Below are 15103 nucleotides of genomic sequence, written 5' to 3'. Positions count from 1 at the left end.
AATAAAACAATTCTCCAGATTTATTAAAAACGAAACCACAAGTCTGACAAAGATCCCGAGAACAGCCTCAGAAACTGAAATAAATACCACAGTCAGAAATAAACACGGTGTTCTCTCATATTTATTAAAACCGTGAATCAAAATCAGAGTTCAAACATTCAAATGTTTGACTGTAAGCTGTGTGAGTCTGTTTGTCTTTTCGAAAAGCAACTCTGGGGTGTCTGTTAATGCTACAACTGTAAAAATGTACATTTCTGAGCAATTTGGGCAATTTACTGGAGATCTGCAAACATCTATAGAGAATACAGATGCAGATGAAACTTTGATCTGCAGCGGGAGTAGGGAGCAGGTGGAGGAGAGCCTGGAGAAGTGGAAGGATGCTCTGCAGAGAAGAGGTGTGAAAGTCAGTAGAACCATCCAAAGCAACAGAGTGCACAAGAAGAAGAGATTGCTGGCAGGGTGGAGGTGCTAACTAGTAGTAGTTATTAATTAAACCTTAACCCTCTGCTGTGATGTTGGTTTGGAGGCCAAGCTGAACATGTTCAGATATTCACTGGAAGCAAGCGGAGGACAGGGGGACAGCTCGGAGTCAGAGAGGCTGAGATGGTTTGCATATATGCAGACGAGGGTGAGAAGACATACTGGAGGAAGGATGATGAAGATAGAACTGCCAGGCAGAAGAAGGATGCTGGGATAGGAGGAGATGGAGGCAGATCATCTGCTGTAACAACGCCAGAAGAAGAAGAAGACTGGAAGTAGTTTGAACGCGAGTGCAAATAACTAAACTGAACACATCAAGTACAAGTATCAGGATTACTGTAAGGTGACAGTAATTTGAATGTTGTGTATTAAGCAAGACTGAATTTAAATGACAAACACAAACTCATGAAACTCCAGCATCTCCTTTTGATTCAGTAAAAAGACTAGATGTTACAATCCTTGATACTTTCAAAATGCCACAAAGGTCATAACCAACCAAATCCAGTGTGTGTTTGTGTGTGTGTGTGTGTGTGTGTTAGTCATGAGGCTATATTCTCCCTCTGTCTGTTGGCAAAGTGTTTACTTCTTCTTCTGCAGAACAAAGACGGTAGTGTGCGCGGTCAGCCCACCGCTGCTCTTTGCAGCTGCACACAGACACAGTGATGGTGAGGAAGATGGTGCTGATGGTGATAAAGGAGTACAGTACTGATCGGCTCACAAGGACCAGTAAACTAAAACTGCAAGCAGTGACAGCTGTAACCCAACAAGAGAAAGGGCATCACTTTTATGATTTAGTCTTTAAAAACATTCACTTTTTTGTGGTGTTTTGGAGTCTATTCAGAGTTGAGGATGTTGAAAACACAAAATTTAGAATTTTTTTAAGACAGAATCAAACAGCAGATTAAGATGAATTTGAATCTTTACCAAATCTCTTTGAGTGAAAAAGATTGACTCTGAAACAACACTGCAAGAACAACAACTTTCATGCTGTGTGTGTGTGTGTGTGTGTGTGTGTGTGTGTGTGTGTGTGTGTGTGTGGTCCTCCGTTAATATTTTCATCCCGTTACAAAACTTCCCTTCAAACCGCCTTTGCGTTTGAAACGGTCATCCCGAGGAAGATGAGGAGGACAAGGAGGATGAAGGAGACAATGCCACATTTTCAGCATTTTTTATGCTTCACACAAACGCAATATGTCCCTGAGCAGCAGCAGCACAAAGATTTATTCTTCACTGAACCTTGTTAGAGACACAGGAAGAAACTGTGATAATCTGCAGTCTGCCGTCTCTTAGTGGTAAGAGTCAGAAAGTGCAACAACATCGAAATAATCAACAAAAATATTTTATTATCATTCAAAAGGTTTAACGCAGACTTCATAAAACTGCAACCTGTAATCTATTTTAAGCAAATAAAATATGAGAAATTAACAAATATTCCCCCAAAATATTATGAATAAACAGAATCATTTAATTAATAACTAACGTTAAATATCAAATGAGGTTTAATTCCATATCAAACCATTATTTGTACAAAACATATAAAAAGAGGTACAGTGAGTAGGTTTGAGCCCCAGTAAGTTTCCATCCCTTCACTGGGAGGACACGCTTCATGTGCATCATTATTTATTCACTCAGACGGCTCAGTAAAACACACACACACACACACACACACACACACACACACACACACACACACATATATATACTTATTTATTTAATCATGACATATATTATTTAAGTACAGTAATTACTACATAATTATTGCGTTTGGCCAATCAGCAATGTTCCGCTCCTCTTCGCTGACCAATCAGAGAGCAGAAGCACTGACGGCTCGAGTCATTGGCGCTTTACCTACAGCTCACTGTCCAGAACCGGGACAGAACCAGCGGCGTGTGTTCATCTTAACTCGACTTTTCACTCCACGGAGCGGTCCCGTCATGGCCCACAGCGGCTCCGGGTCGCTGCTGTGCCGGCGGAACGCGCGGCTGGACTCGTTCCTGCAGCGGAAGCTGGAGCGGAGGGTGTACGAACGGATCCGGGCTTACGAGCCGTGCGTGGTGCTCTCCGAGTCCATCAACAAGGTGTACATGCACGTGGTGCTCAGCGACGAGTGCGTGTACCTCACCGAGTACTCGCCACGCACTCTCACTGCAGCTGTTAGCTTCACGCGCGTGCGTTACATTGAGCTGGTGAGTTTGAGTGATTTAAAAAAGTATTTATTTTTGTTTCTACTGCTTTAATCCCGCCCTAATTAACCGACACAAAATCCAAAAGCTGTTTTTATTAAACGAAAAAACAAACAAAAAAATCTGAACATGACCTATTATATCCTGATTTTAATAAAGTAAGATACGATGTTTTGAAAAAAAAAATAGTATTTTGCCAATAGATAGTTATTATTGGAGAAAATAAGTGTAAATACTGTGAAGACTTAGTTAAGGTTTTTTCAATAAATGATAAAAAATATATATTTTTTAATATTGATATAAAATCAACAGAAAAACATTCTACCATATTTATTGGATTTTCTATTAAATTGGCGTTTAAGGTAAGTTATTTTTAAGGTAAATAAAAGTAAAATTTTAAAAGAAACAGTACAGAGTTAAAGCACTCATTTCCAGTATTTTTATCTTAAATGATGACGTGACTGTTTTAATGTCTGTCATGGATATTGTTGTGCAGACCAAATATTTATCAATGAATCGAGAAAATAAGCATACTGTGAAGTGTTCATGTCTCGTTTGTTCAGTAAATGCTCAAAAACTTTAATAGTTAAATCCTAACATTGCATTTGGAAGCTGTGTTGCAATGAGTCTACACGCTGTGTTCAGGGGGGATTTGTGTCAAAACTGCAACTTGTATCACATCAGGTGAAAGAGGACAAGACAAGGCTTACATTTTGAAGTGGCTGTAGAAGAAAATATCTGTATTTCTTTTAAAAATATTCTCCAGATCTCCAATGGTTGATTCTGCTCATCCAAGTGACTTCTTCAGTCGACTAAAGAAGTTACTTGGATGAGTGACGAAACGTTTCTCCCACTGAAAACGCTACATCCAGATGAACAGAATCAACCTTTGGAGATTAACTTACCTGGATGATTGAGAATGCATCAAGATGAAATAATCTCCAGACTGACATCACAGAGTGGATGTTGAGTCAAGGAAAATCTCAGTTATCTTTGAAACCTAAACTGTGAACAAACCAGAGAAGACAGCAAAACAAAGTCCAAAGGGTTGTGACCTGTTTGCACTTTGGTTGATATTCCTGCAGTGAAGTTCGGCTGAGAGCTAGGGCTGAAGAAGCATCACACACATTTAAATGGCTCTGGCCTTTCGTCTAGCTTTTTTCTGACCAGAGCCGTAAAGATGAGAGTTTACAGTCACTTTAAATCTAAACTTGATATTGACGTTTAACTCTTCACGCTTAGGTTTAAACCCAAGCTCCAGATTTTTTAAGAACATTTAGAGATAAATATGGATGAAGTTTGCAGTTTATAATTAGGACCCCATAGGTTTCTATTATTTTTGACTTGTGACATCTTTAAAGCTGAACCCAATGAGGTAATTAGTGGATCTTTAGAGCTAGTTCTATTAGCAGAATATGTTAAAGCTCAATTTTTTCTGTCTAATTTGACAGTAAACTGAATAAGTTTAGGTTTTTGGAGACTTAACTGACATAACCTTGAGTAACAGCCAAACCACGACTAAAGCACGTTAAATTACATGCATGTCACATGGTGCGTTAACTGACTAACTGGCTTCTGCTGATTAATCCCTGTTAAACTCTTCAGATTACACACGAGTTAGTTCGATTTATAGGTTTCACTTCTCACCTTTACTGCTGATGGCGAGAACAAGAGCGTAACACCTGCTCTGGTTTGCATATTTCATGTCTGCTCATACTGAGCTGCACTGAGCCTCAGAGCACCTGAGTTGCAGGAAGCCTGGAAACCAATCACGGAGCAGGACTCAGGTATGATTAACAGCTGTCAGTAATGTTGGTATGTACTTATTGTTAGGGCTGCCCATGTGACCGTTTCAAGTACTTCATGTATATCAACCTGCCAAAGAGCAGCAGAAACAGCACAGACAAACCGTTAATGAGGAAGCCGTTATCCTCAGATTTTAATTAAACTTTAAAAGCTTAAAATAGTTCCAATGCCACACAATACAGAGCTGCAATACATGCAGCAAAAGTCGCGCTGAGTCTCTAACTTCATCTCGTTATGTCAGAGGTTTAACTCGGCCCTAACAGAGTTAATCCCACCTGCATTAACTCTAAGATTACCACCTGATGACCTGTGCTGGCCTCTCCATGGCTTCAGCACCCACTTTGTGGAGGATCCTCAGAGCACTGGGAGCCGTCTGAGTGAATAAATAATGATGCACATGAAGCGTGTTGCTCCCAATGAAGGGATGGAAACTTACTGGGACTCGAACCTGCTCACTGTAACAAACAGAAATCAGGTCTTTTGTAACGCGATCTTTGGCAAACGCAAAATTAAAGCCGCTCAGAAGATGAGACGTGCTTTATTCAAGTTCCCGTGACAAAGCAGCCGCCAACATATTCAATGCAACATTGATAAAGCAGTTAAATAAATTAGAGTCACTCAATAAAATAAAATCTGACAAAATACAATCCAGAAGTTTTGACCCACTCTTGATTTCTTTGTATTTTACAGATGTTTCTGCTGTTTTTTAAGTGCTCTTTAGCAATACTTCTCCAGGCTTTCAAAGTAACTATGATCCAAGCATAAAAAAGGATCTTAACTTAAATGAACCAGTGTTGTTTCCACACATAACAGAATGTTAGCAAAGAACCAGTTTACTATTTTATGACAACAGCAGTGTGTCATAAAAAACACAATCATTCTTTCTGTCATTTAGTTGCCAAAGATGACACAGTTTCACAGGCACAAAATAATATTTTTACAACAACAACATTATTCACAAAGATCTGTTAGCTGAAAACTTAGATTTAAAATCTATCTTTCGCAGATGATCAATATCCATGAAAAATATGAGAGGAGGACCTGGACCTTCAGCTGATCGGCTGCTGATCACTGAAGCCTCATCAGAAAAGGTCTCAGTGGAAGAGCGGCTGTCATGAAGCTGTTCTTAAGGAAGGGAAACAAAGAAAAGGTTGACGTATTAAAATGACACAAGAACTGGACTGAAAATTGTTGAACCAGATCTGAGGGAGAGATGAGATGTTGTCAGGAGGGAAAAACACACAGTAGAGTGATATCAGTCATGGATTGGACCCCCCAGTGCCTGGACCTCAAGATTACTGAAGTAGTGTGGGATTATCCTACATCCTTTTATTACACACAGGATCAAAATCAGTCTACAGCAGATGATCAATATCCATGAAAGATGTGCGAATACCCACTATAAGTGCACAGTATATATGTTCAAAGGTTGTATATGGCACAAAATATAAACATTATCTTTATTTAATCTTGTTATTTTGTAAATATCCGATTTTATTTTAAGGGCTGAAACTCATGATAATGTATAGATTCATCTTTTTATTAATAGTTTGTTTAATAGTTTCTACAAAACCAAAATTTGCTTGAAAAATAGTCGCTCATCAGAATTGATGAGCTAATGTCAGTTTTCTGTCGACTCATTTCTGTACCGCTTGGTTTTGTCTTATTTCCAATTCTGCTCCCTCATATTGTCACATTTTATAATCTTTACAGCATTGTGTTTTTTTACAGGTGAACGACCTCCCAGATTTCCTCAGTGGGAAGCATCAGGAACGCTGCCAACACATACGGATCGTCTACGTCACCGGAAAACCTGCAGCGAAGCAACGCAATTGGTTAAAGAGAGACAAGAAAGAGGGCCTTCCTCCTACAGCCTCGCCCTCTCGCAGAAACAGCCACTGTCCTGAAATAACAAGCACATTACAAGGTAACTGAGACAGTTTATGTGATTTAATGATGCTACGCAATGCTATTAGACTGAAGTTTATGCTTTTTGTAAGACGCGTCAGAGATATGTGGAATGGTCTCTTCAGAGATTTGATCCTTTGGAAAGACACCAGTGAGGTTTATGTGTCGTCTTGTTTCTTTATCTGTAACTCTAGCCATCCTGTGTGTCCATTTCCTCCACAGGTTTTTCTACAGAGAGGTGAGTAAAACACAGATACACTTCAGAAGAATGTTTTATTTTAGGATACTCACACATAAAGGCTTTTAAGTCCTCCCTGCAAACACATTACGTAATGCCAGTGTTGAATTTGGTTATCATCATTTTAGAAGCTGCAGAGTGTGCAGGAGTGAGGCAGACAGTGAAAGTTTATGTGTGGGATACTTCAACACTGTAATGTGGTTGTCTGTTGTGAACTTGTTAACAGCTGAGCCACTTTACCTGAGTATGTAATGACCACCTCAGTGTCTCAGGTAGCTCATGACTTATTTACTCCAGGGACTAGTTTACCTGCTGCTCATTAACATGTTCACAGAGTGACTCCAGCATTGCTCCTCAATATCACACCTGCAGTGCTTCATCCACACACCAGGCAGCAGGTAACATCCACCTGGTACTGCTGGTCCATCATTTATCCTCTTTCAGCAGAATGTGCCCACTGATGATTGAAATGTAGAGATGTGTTTTCCAAACACGTTTTTATAAATTCCCACAACAAGGGAACCTGCTGGTTCGCTACTGGACAGTTTGCATTTTTACTTGGTTGCATGCGGGGCTCCGATCCTCCTTGAGTTCTTCTGTGAATGAGGCAGGAGATGGAGGGAGGAAGGAACAGATTTACTGTCACCAAACTGTTGCCTGGTAACGACGAAGCGCTGTAAAACAGACGCAAACAGCATAAAATGTAAAAGCTGTCTCACGCTAACGTTCCCTGCTGCTCAGCTGTGCTCACCCCCGGTAGGTCATTAAACGTACACACTTTTCTTTCACTGCCACTCCTAAACCTTAGACTGCTTGTAAAGTTGAACCTAAGAATGAGCTGACAGCGTGAAGTCTCAGGAGCACGACTATCACGACTGTGTGAATCTACCTGAGAGCTCTTTCTGTTTTTAAGCTGCAACATTTGTGCAGAAAAACAATAAAGTTCTGAGACCATGAGGCCTGCAGAGGGAAATATCCCAAAGCAAAGCATATTTTAGAGGCTTATTTGGCTCTAGTGTGATGTTAATTTACTACATAATCCTTGTGTTGTGTTCAGGTAGACTTCAAACTAGCAACCGAAACCATTAGCTGATCAGGAAGGTGTTTTTAATTGTTTTGTGGAGCTGGAATACGACATGAAACTCACGCAGTTGATGATGCAGACACTTCACAGAAACCATAAACCTGATGTCTGCACTGTTTCTTCTCTCCAGCAGCCAATGGAGGAAGGAGGAGCTCCCCCCAGTGTTAAAGCACACCCGCTCAGCCTCGTGCCCGAACCCAGAGACTCTCGGCCTCACGAGAGTCCCGCAGCCTCCCCCCTTTTACTCCCCCTCAGTCTCACCTGCCTCATCGCCATTGCTCTCAGAGAAAAGCCTGATGACCCTCGAGAGTGGTCAGGTATAAACGTGCGGTTGTTCCGATAAAGATCTACTCAAATTCAATTTGAAGTAACTTAGACAAGGGTCACACGTCTCTGTAAATTTGGTCGAGCTCTGTTTCGCCGCTGTGCTGTTACAGTTACAAAGGAGGATCGGTTCGGTCCTGTCACGCCTGCTGAGACGAGGCTGCGTGGACAGCGAGGAGGAGTGGGAGGCGGAGCTCCACCTGTACGCCGTCTCAGAGACGTCCAGACTTTACCTCCACCTGCAGAGCTTGTGGAACAGCTTCAGTATTGTGAGTGAAGACTGTCTATGAATAGTATTTAACACATTGACTGTTAGCTTTAGAAATGTTGTGGTTATTTATATGAAAGTGGAGCTTAAAGGTGCCCTGTGGATTTTTGGAGTAAGTAAATGTCACAGTGTGCAGGTTATACAGAGCGTGTCCTGTGTAATGATATGGACTTTAAATGCAGACACAGAAAACAGGGATTAACTTTTGTATGTAACAAAAGGCAAGCTGTTTGTTACATACACACAGAAAGGTAATGAGGGAAGTGGAGATAGCTGGGAGAACAAAACACAGCTGAGCTAAACCACAGAGGATGAGACAAAAGAAGCAAAACTGAAAGCAAACACAAGGAACAACTATCAAAATAAAGCAGGAAGTGAGGCACAACTGAAAGGGGGACGAGAAAGACGAAAGGACAGAATGGGAGCACTAAAGGGAACTAATCACCCTAAAGTGATCTGTAACTACACTGAGAACTAGTTTAGTTATAACGATAAAGAACTAATACCAAGAACCAGAAGATCACAAAGGCTCATAAACACAAAGAAAATACAAAATAAGAAAAAACAGGAAGTATAAAATGAAAAAGTATAAAAGTATAAAACATGTGTCTGATGGTGTACTCGCTCAGATTTCTGAGGTGTGTGTGTGTGTGTGTGTTCAGAGGTCCACCCTTTTGTTAGATCCGCTCTACAGAAGGAGGAACTGCGTTTCATTGTCTGCTCCTGCCATCAGGTAATTAACTGTTCTGTGCAGACTGCAGACACACAACTTCCTGCTTGTCCAGTCAGAATAAAGGTCACAGGTCAGTTTGTTACTGTGGAAACAGAAATCATTCACTCATAGAATACACTGGACATAGCCACTGTGACGGCACCCACTGGTTTTGGACTCCACTCTACTGATTAGTGCTGCGGATACTCTCTGAGACTGAAGCCGAGGCATCCTGGAGTAGCTGTAGATTACAGTATGGTAGCTCCCCACAAAGCTCCAGCTCAGTGACTGCAGTTAGCTGAGGTGAAGCCTATCAGACAGCTGGCAGCTACAGCCGCCTGCATCAGCCACGCATAATCATGCAGAAGTTCACATTCAGGAGAACTGCACCTCTTTTGCATCAGCTCCAGATGTTTCACTGCACATTTAATATTTGCAAACACGTACATTTGTTTAGTTTACATTTGAGTGGAGCTTAAATTATGAGACCATGAAATATTTTTAATGAACTGAAATATTATTTTATCTTGGCTGTGCTGAGCTGTAGCGCTCATATTCCAATATAAAGATTTATATAAAAACATTTCCAGAGATTTCGACCTGCTCTGAGAAACCTCATCTGAGCCCTGAAGGTTCATCACAGCGGGCTGTGACGAATTTAGGCTCATTTAAACTTGTTATTGCTAACAGGCTCAAACGTCAGTGTTAATGTTGATGTTATATTTAAGCTGGGAGCGGACGGCTCACCTGTTTGGCCAGCTGAGCTCCGAGCTCCTGCAGGACGGGATCAGCGTGGAGAGTATGTACCTGCTGCTGCAGGAGCTGAGGACCGCCGCGCACCGCAGCGTTACGCTGCGCCGGCTCTTCTGGAGGGTAAGGTTTATAAAACCTGCTCGGCACTGTGTGTTTGACGTACAGAACGTGCCTGTGAGTTGCAGTGAATGACTCATTTTCTGTTTTCCAGTCCAGTGAGGTGTGTACTTTCCTGCTCTGCACTCTGGAGGGATGTCTTCACAGCCGCCAGAGCCTCGGTGGACTCTACACAGCAGATCAGCTCTTGTAAGCCCCTAAGCAGGTGTTCATAGCTCCACAGAGGCGAGATTTCAGATTCATTAAGTGTTTCTCTGACTGTATTCAGCGTGGCGATTACAGAGATGATGTGCATTATTTCACAGCTGTTTCCAGAAAGTGGGTTTTGTGAAAACTTCAGATTTTTGAAGCCTGAGATGAGGGAAACTGACTTTTCTTTAAACAAGCTAACTTAAACTTAGTTTGCATTAACAGCATAACACACTGTGAACCTAACCTGCTCACTGGCAGGTTTCCTCTCTCTGCCTTCTCCTGTCGAACCTGAAGCAGTTTCACCTCCTCATTCATAAAGTAGATAATAAAGAACATGTAAAGAGCTGAAGTTTACATTATAGTCCCATTAACGTTCGCACTTATCGGTACTGAGGACATGTCCTGTTATTGTTGCGTGCGGTTATACCAACAACAACAGTATTCACAGGATTCAGTTTGTTCAGGAACAAATCCAGAGTGAGTGGATGAAGACCGCAATATTACCTAAAACACTGAAAGAATCTGCGACTGTGATAATATTTATAGTAACAATATAATAACTAACTGCAGGTCATATCTTCCTTGCTGTGTGTTGCTATGACGATGATGATGAGCATGTGACTGAAGCTCTGCTGTTTGTGTTTCAGACTGAGCTCTCTGATCGTTGACACGCTCGCCATCATGTTCAGAGAGACGGAGGTCGAAGCTGCCAGACTCAGCCTGCTCTCTGCCAAAAAGTAAACAGAACACAGTGTATGTTTGTTCCTTTCGTAAAACAGTCCTCATTTCAGGTATGTTGAAATATCTGTTGGCAGCTCCTGTAAAGGCCTAAAAGGAGCTTAGATTGGAATAAAGAGATTTTCTATGTATCTACAAGTGAGGGATCCACATCTAAGGAAGTCAATACACTAACTGACACAGTGATGATACACAATGACAAAGAGGACTGCAGAACTACTCGAAGGGTTTAGGATCAAAATGAAATGAATACTGGACACATTATTACACACTTTTTGAAGATGATGTGGTTACAAAAGAAGACTGGTGTCTTTGTGAAATATTATAAGAGAAAAATTCTTGTAAAAACTGGTATAAATCTGAATCATACAGGCTTGAACGATAGATTGATAATGATGCCAGTGTGATGGAGCTCCAGAGGAGTCTTATTTTTTTTTCTGTATTAAAATGAGAGAAATGTACACTGATTCATGGCTTATAGACTGATCTGTCTCCAGTGTGTTTGTGAGGTTTATCTATTAACAATAGTAAATAAAAAGTGAGAAAATAATAAATGTGATTATTCTCAGGGAGATTTTCTATCATTTCTTTGGTTGCAGCTGGCGCTACTTTCCTTTGTTATAGTCTGGTGAAACCCGGAGAAGAGTTATAAAGCTCATTTCCAGATGTTAGCACACCTTCCCTTTTCTGCATTAACTGTTGTCTCCCTGCAGAGGTGCTCTGGCCTCCCGAATGCTGCTTGCCTTAATATGTGACCCTCAGCCACAAACTCACAGCGGAGGATTTCTGACGTACTCAGAGGTGAGCTGCTCTCTGCTCACATCAAGTGTCTTTCATGTGCCTTCGATGCATTAAACCTTGTGCCTCTTACAGCTTCAGGCCTTACTCGCTGATTATCTGGACACTGCCGCCTCTCTGCTCTTTGAACTGCTGCTCGTAGGCCACGTGGTGAGTTTGATAAAGCGTACAACGGGGGTGCTTCTCAGCTGTGAGTAAAGTGTGTTTATGCAACACCTCAGGCTCTCCTGGGAATTACAAAAACTAAACAACTGTAACACTGATGAAACACTAATGAATTAATACACGTCAGGTATTAAGCAGAATATTATTAATCAGAAGATTAAAGAATGGCTACTGAAGCTGATGGTCAGTAATCAATAAATACACAACACAGAACGCTATTGCAGGTACAATGTATTTAAACAAAACCAAGGAAAAATAACAAGGAAAGAGAAGGAAAAACTTAATTACTCCTGGTGCAGTGGTGCCCGGTTTAAAGTGCACAAAGACAACTAAACAGTCTTGTAGCTTAGATCAAACAATACAGTTTCTCAAGCTCAATAATATTCCCCATAAATAACACACCACCAATTCAAGAAAACAGGTCCACACTGATGAGAGAAAGTCCATGATTTTTATCTGGGTGTCCATGAGAAATGTCCAAGCGCTATTGTCCATAAACGGGGGAAATGTTGTGTTAAGAATCCTGCTCCTAGGCCTTTGTTGGCTCGCCATCCTTTTTAAACCAGAAAAGGGTCACATGGCCTGCATTAAATAAACAGGGTCAATAGGAAATCACAAGAATAATATGAAAGTGTCAGCCAGTTTAGCTTAATACATTGTTATTCTTATTCTTGTGTACACAGTAGTTCATAAAAAAACAGTATATTTAATCAATAAAGACTTATCTAAACAGTTCAACTGCTATATACAGATTGCATAGCTTTAAAACATTTGTTATTTGCTATGATATGGTCCAAGAAAGCTCTGAATATCCACATAACAAGAAACAAACAGTTTTTGTTCAACTCTTCGTGTTTCAGACCAGCAGGTGTGTCTCTGCTGACAACTTCCTGTCTGTCGGTTGGATCCTTAGAGTCCTGCAGCCTCATCCCCACCTGGTAAAGGTCTCATCAGATTTAACTGTGATTTCTGTCAGAATGATAAGAATAACTCAAACGCTGACCCTCTCCATCCCCGCAGCTCTCCTTCATTGGTTACCAGGTCCAGCAGGTGGTGCTGGTTCTGACGGGCCTGCAAGTGTCGGTCCCCAGTCCTGTTCAGTCCGTCCTGCTGTTCCAGCGCCTCCACCTCCTGCTGGCCTGTCTGCAGTACAACAGCCAGCTGGCTCAGCACCTGCACTCGCATTTCAGAGAGGAGTTCAGGTATGCTCAGGACAGCCACGACAGTCACTAAGTACATACGTGCTCACGTTAACTTCTTATTATAAAGAAGAAATGTGTAAATGCTCCAAAGTCTGACAGCTCAGATCTGTTTCGGTCCTGCAGATACTCTGTGATGCCGTCGGGCTCTGAAGTGAAGCTGCCACCTCACTATCCTATCAGCCGACCCACTCTGAGACTTGTTGAGCACATTCGAACTCTTATGCTGCTCAGGTGACTGAACACCAGCATGCTCCTAGCCTTCACTTTACACACAGGCATCCTCAGGGAAGGAAGCAGGATTTGGAGTCCTCGGGATGCTCGGCTTAAAGTTTCTGGATTATTATATATCACAGACATCTTACTGTTAGACAGAGAGATGGAGATATATGCTTGGCCTGTAAAGACTGTTCAAATGATGTGCACTCCTAATAACCTGCAGCGGTTTTAAATGCAACTTTTATTTAGTTCTTTACTTGGCTTTCCTAAGCACATAATAAAGGAAACACTGTGAGGGACTCCATGGTTTGAAGCTGTCTGCCCATCACCATTTTGATTTCCTGAAGCCAGAAGTTAACTTCTTGGACCGTCTGTTTAACTTTTTATTTCATTCTTTTCATTTTTAACACAGAAAGACAACATTTGCTGATATAGGACCGTTCAGTTTAAAATAATTCAACTTCTTTATATAATTTTGGTTCTTTTGGCTAAAATAGATGTTAAAATGTTTTAGTCCACACATATTAGTCTTACTGGGCAATAGCTAGTACAGTGCATAGTAGAGCAGGGCGATATGACCAAAAATATTTATCACAATATACATTTGAAAATTTGCAATAACGATATAACTGACAATATAATTGACACTAGACAAAATACTTTACAACTCCACAACTTTATTAGTGCAAAAAAAAAAAATCAATGTATTTTCACTTAAACAAGCAGCTGTTTTTTATGTGCATTAAAGTTTTATAAAAGATTAACAGTGCAAATGCAAATTCCTTGCTAACAGTTTAACCAAAAGGCATTTCCAGTGGAAATTGGCCGACATATCCTCAGCATAACCATGTATAATATCCACAAAACTTAAAAAGTGGTTATACACACACACACACACACAATACGGTAATATTATGTTGAAGCACAGTACGCATCACTCCGCGAGGCTCCTGTCTGTAATATTTTACATAAGTATTGAATATTTCTTTAGTTTGAGTTTCAATTCTGAATTTCTGATCTTAGGAACTGTGCCTTTCTGAGCTGAAAGGTCAATAACAGTTTTTATTAATATATCCGAGACCCTCTTCTGCCTTGTATGGTAGTAGCTCATCTAATTGTTGTCTAGCTTCTTTTAGCTTTTTAAATGTATATTATTGATGTTTTCTCTCTAGTCTTTTTACTTTATCTTTAAATTATCATTTGATCTTATATTCATTTTCATAATAACTGGGCTATGGTCAGAAACAATGATTGATTCAATTGTCATCTGTTTTATCCTATACATGTCGTTTTTTTGACATGAAAAGTCTATCCTTGTGTACCTTCCATGTATTTGGGACACAAATGTAAAATTTCTGTTAGGATGGAAATGACACCAGACATCCACCAGTTCCAGTTCAGTCATCATTGTTACTAGTGATGTGATGTTCTGTATCGAGGCTTCGAAGCTTGTGTCGAGTAATTGAGGGGGCGTTTCCGCGATGCGCGTATCGAGGCTTGCTTCATTTATGGTAGGAGCTGAAAATGATGACGTCCGAAGCCTCGCTGCCCGGCTGTACCACGTGACTGGTTCATGAAGCGGTTCGAACTTTGCCGCGAGCTATGACAGAGATATAAACCCCTCAGACTTCATTCAAAAATGTGGGTGTTTGATGGAGAGTTAAGGTTAGTGAGAGTTTGGAGGTTTATGAGAGTGAGGAGAGAAAGTCAGGAGAGAATGGAGCCAGCTAAGAAGAGGAGGATGTCCTTCCCTGTGTGGGAACATTTTGATTTTATTCCTCCCTAAAAGGTATGTAAATTTTTACAGAAGATGTATTTTCATAATACTGATGGTGCAATGCAATTTATGTTAAGCCGTCTTTACTTTTGTACAAGGTGAAGTGTTTGCTATGTGCCAGAGAGCTGGGATATAACAACCA

General features: G+C 40.8%; 1 protein-coding gene across 2 annotated transcripts; it reads left to right on the top strand.

Annotated features, from left to right (window-relative positions):
• Positions 1-2320: 2320 nt before the first annotated feature.
• Positions 2321-13638, top strand: c17h12orf56 (chromosome 17 C12orf56 homolog). 2 transcript variants are annotated; one of them, XM_085138150.1, is made up of 14 exons: positions 2321-2666; positions 6201-6396; positions 6600-6615; positions 7833-8016; positions 8137-8292; positions 8954-9024; positions 9732-9876; positions 9968-10062; positions 10713-10802; positions 11517-11604; positions 11677-11751; positions 12627-12704; positions 12787-12968; positions 13092-13638. In XM_085138150.1, exons 1-14 carry the CDS (start codon positions 2415-2417, stop codon positions 13201-13203), a joined length of 1740 nt encoding a protein of 579 aa, XP_084994276.1. In that variant the 5' UTR covers positions 2321-2414; the 3' UTR covers positions 13204-13638. The 2 variants fall into 2 exon arrangements, with proteins under 2 accessions (XP_084994276.1, XP_084994275.1); XM_085138149.1 differs by having other exon boundaries at positions 2322-2666; positions 7830-8016.
• Positions 13639-15103: the final 1465 nt, after the last annotated feature.

The sequence above is a fragment of the Neolamprologus multifasciatus genome, chromosome 17, assembly GCF_963576455.1.
Source record: "Neolamprologus multifasciatus chromosome 17, fNeoMul1.2, whole genome shotgun sequence".
In the NCBI taxonomy this organism is placed as follows: domain Eukaryota; kingdom Metazoa; phylum Chordata; class Actinopteri; order Cichliformes; family Cichlidae; genus Neolamprologus; species Neolamprologus multifasciatus.
Note: the sequence above shows the minus strand (reverse complement) of the source record. Positions and strands in the feature narration are given on the sequence as shown.

Excerpts from the sequence above, each read along its gene's own strand:
- c17h12orf56 (XM_085138149.1), top strand. The coding sequence starts at position 2,415 with ATGGCCCACAGCGGCTCCGGGTCGCTGCTGTGCCGGCGGAACGCGCGG. Across the intron at positions 8,017-8,136 it reads TGACCCTCGAGAGTGGTCAG|TTACAAAGGAGGATCGGTTC; the intron begins GTATAAACGTGC and ends GTGCTGTTACAG. Across the intron at positions 12,969-13,091 it reads CATTTCAGAGAGGAGTTCAG|ATACTCTGTGATGCCGTCGG; the intron begins GTATGCTCAGGA and ends TCGGTCCTGCAG.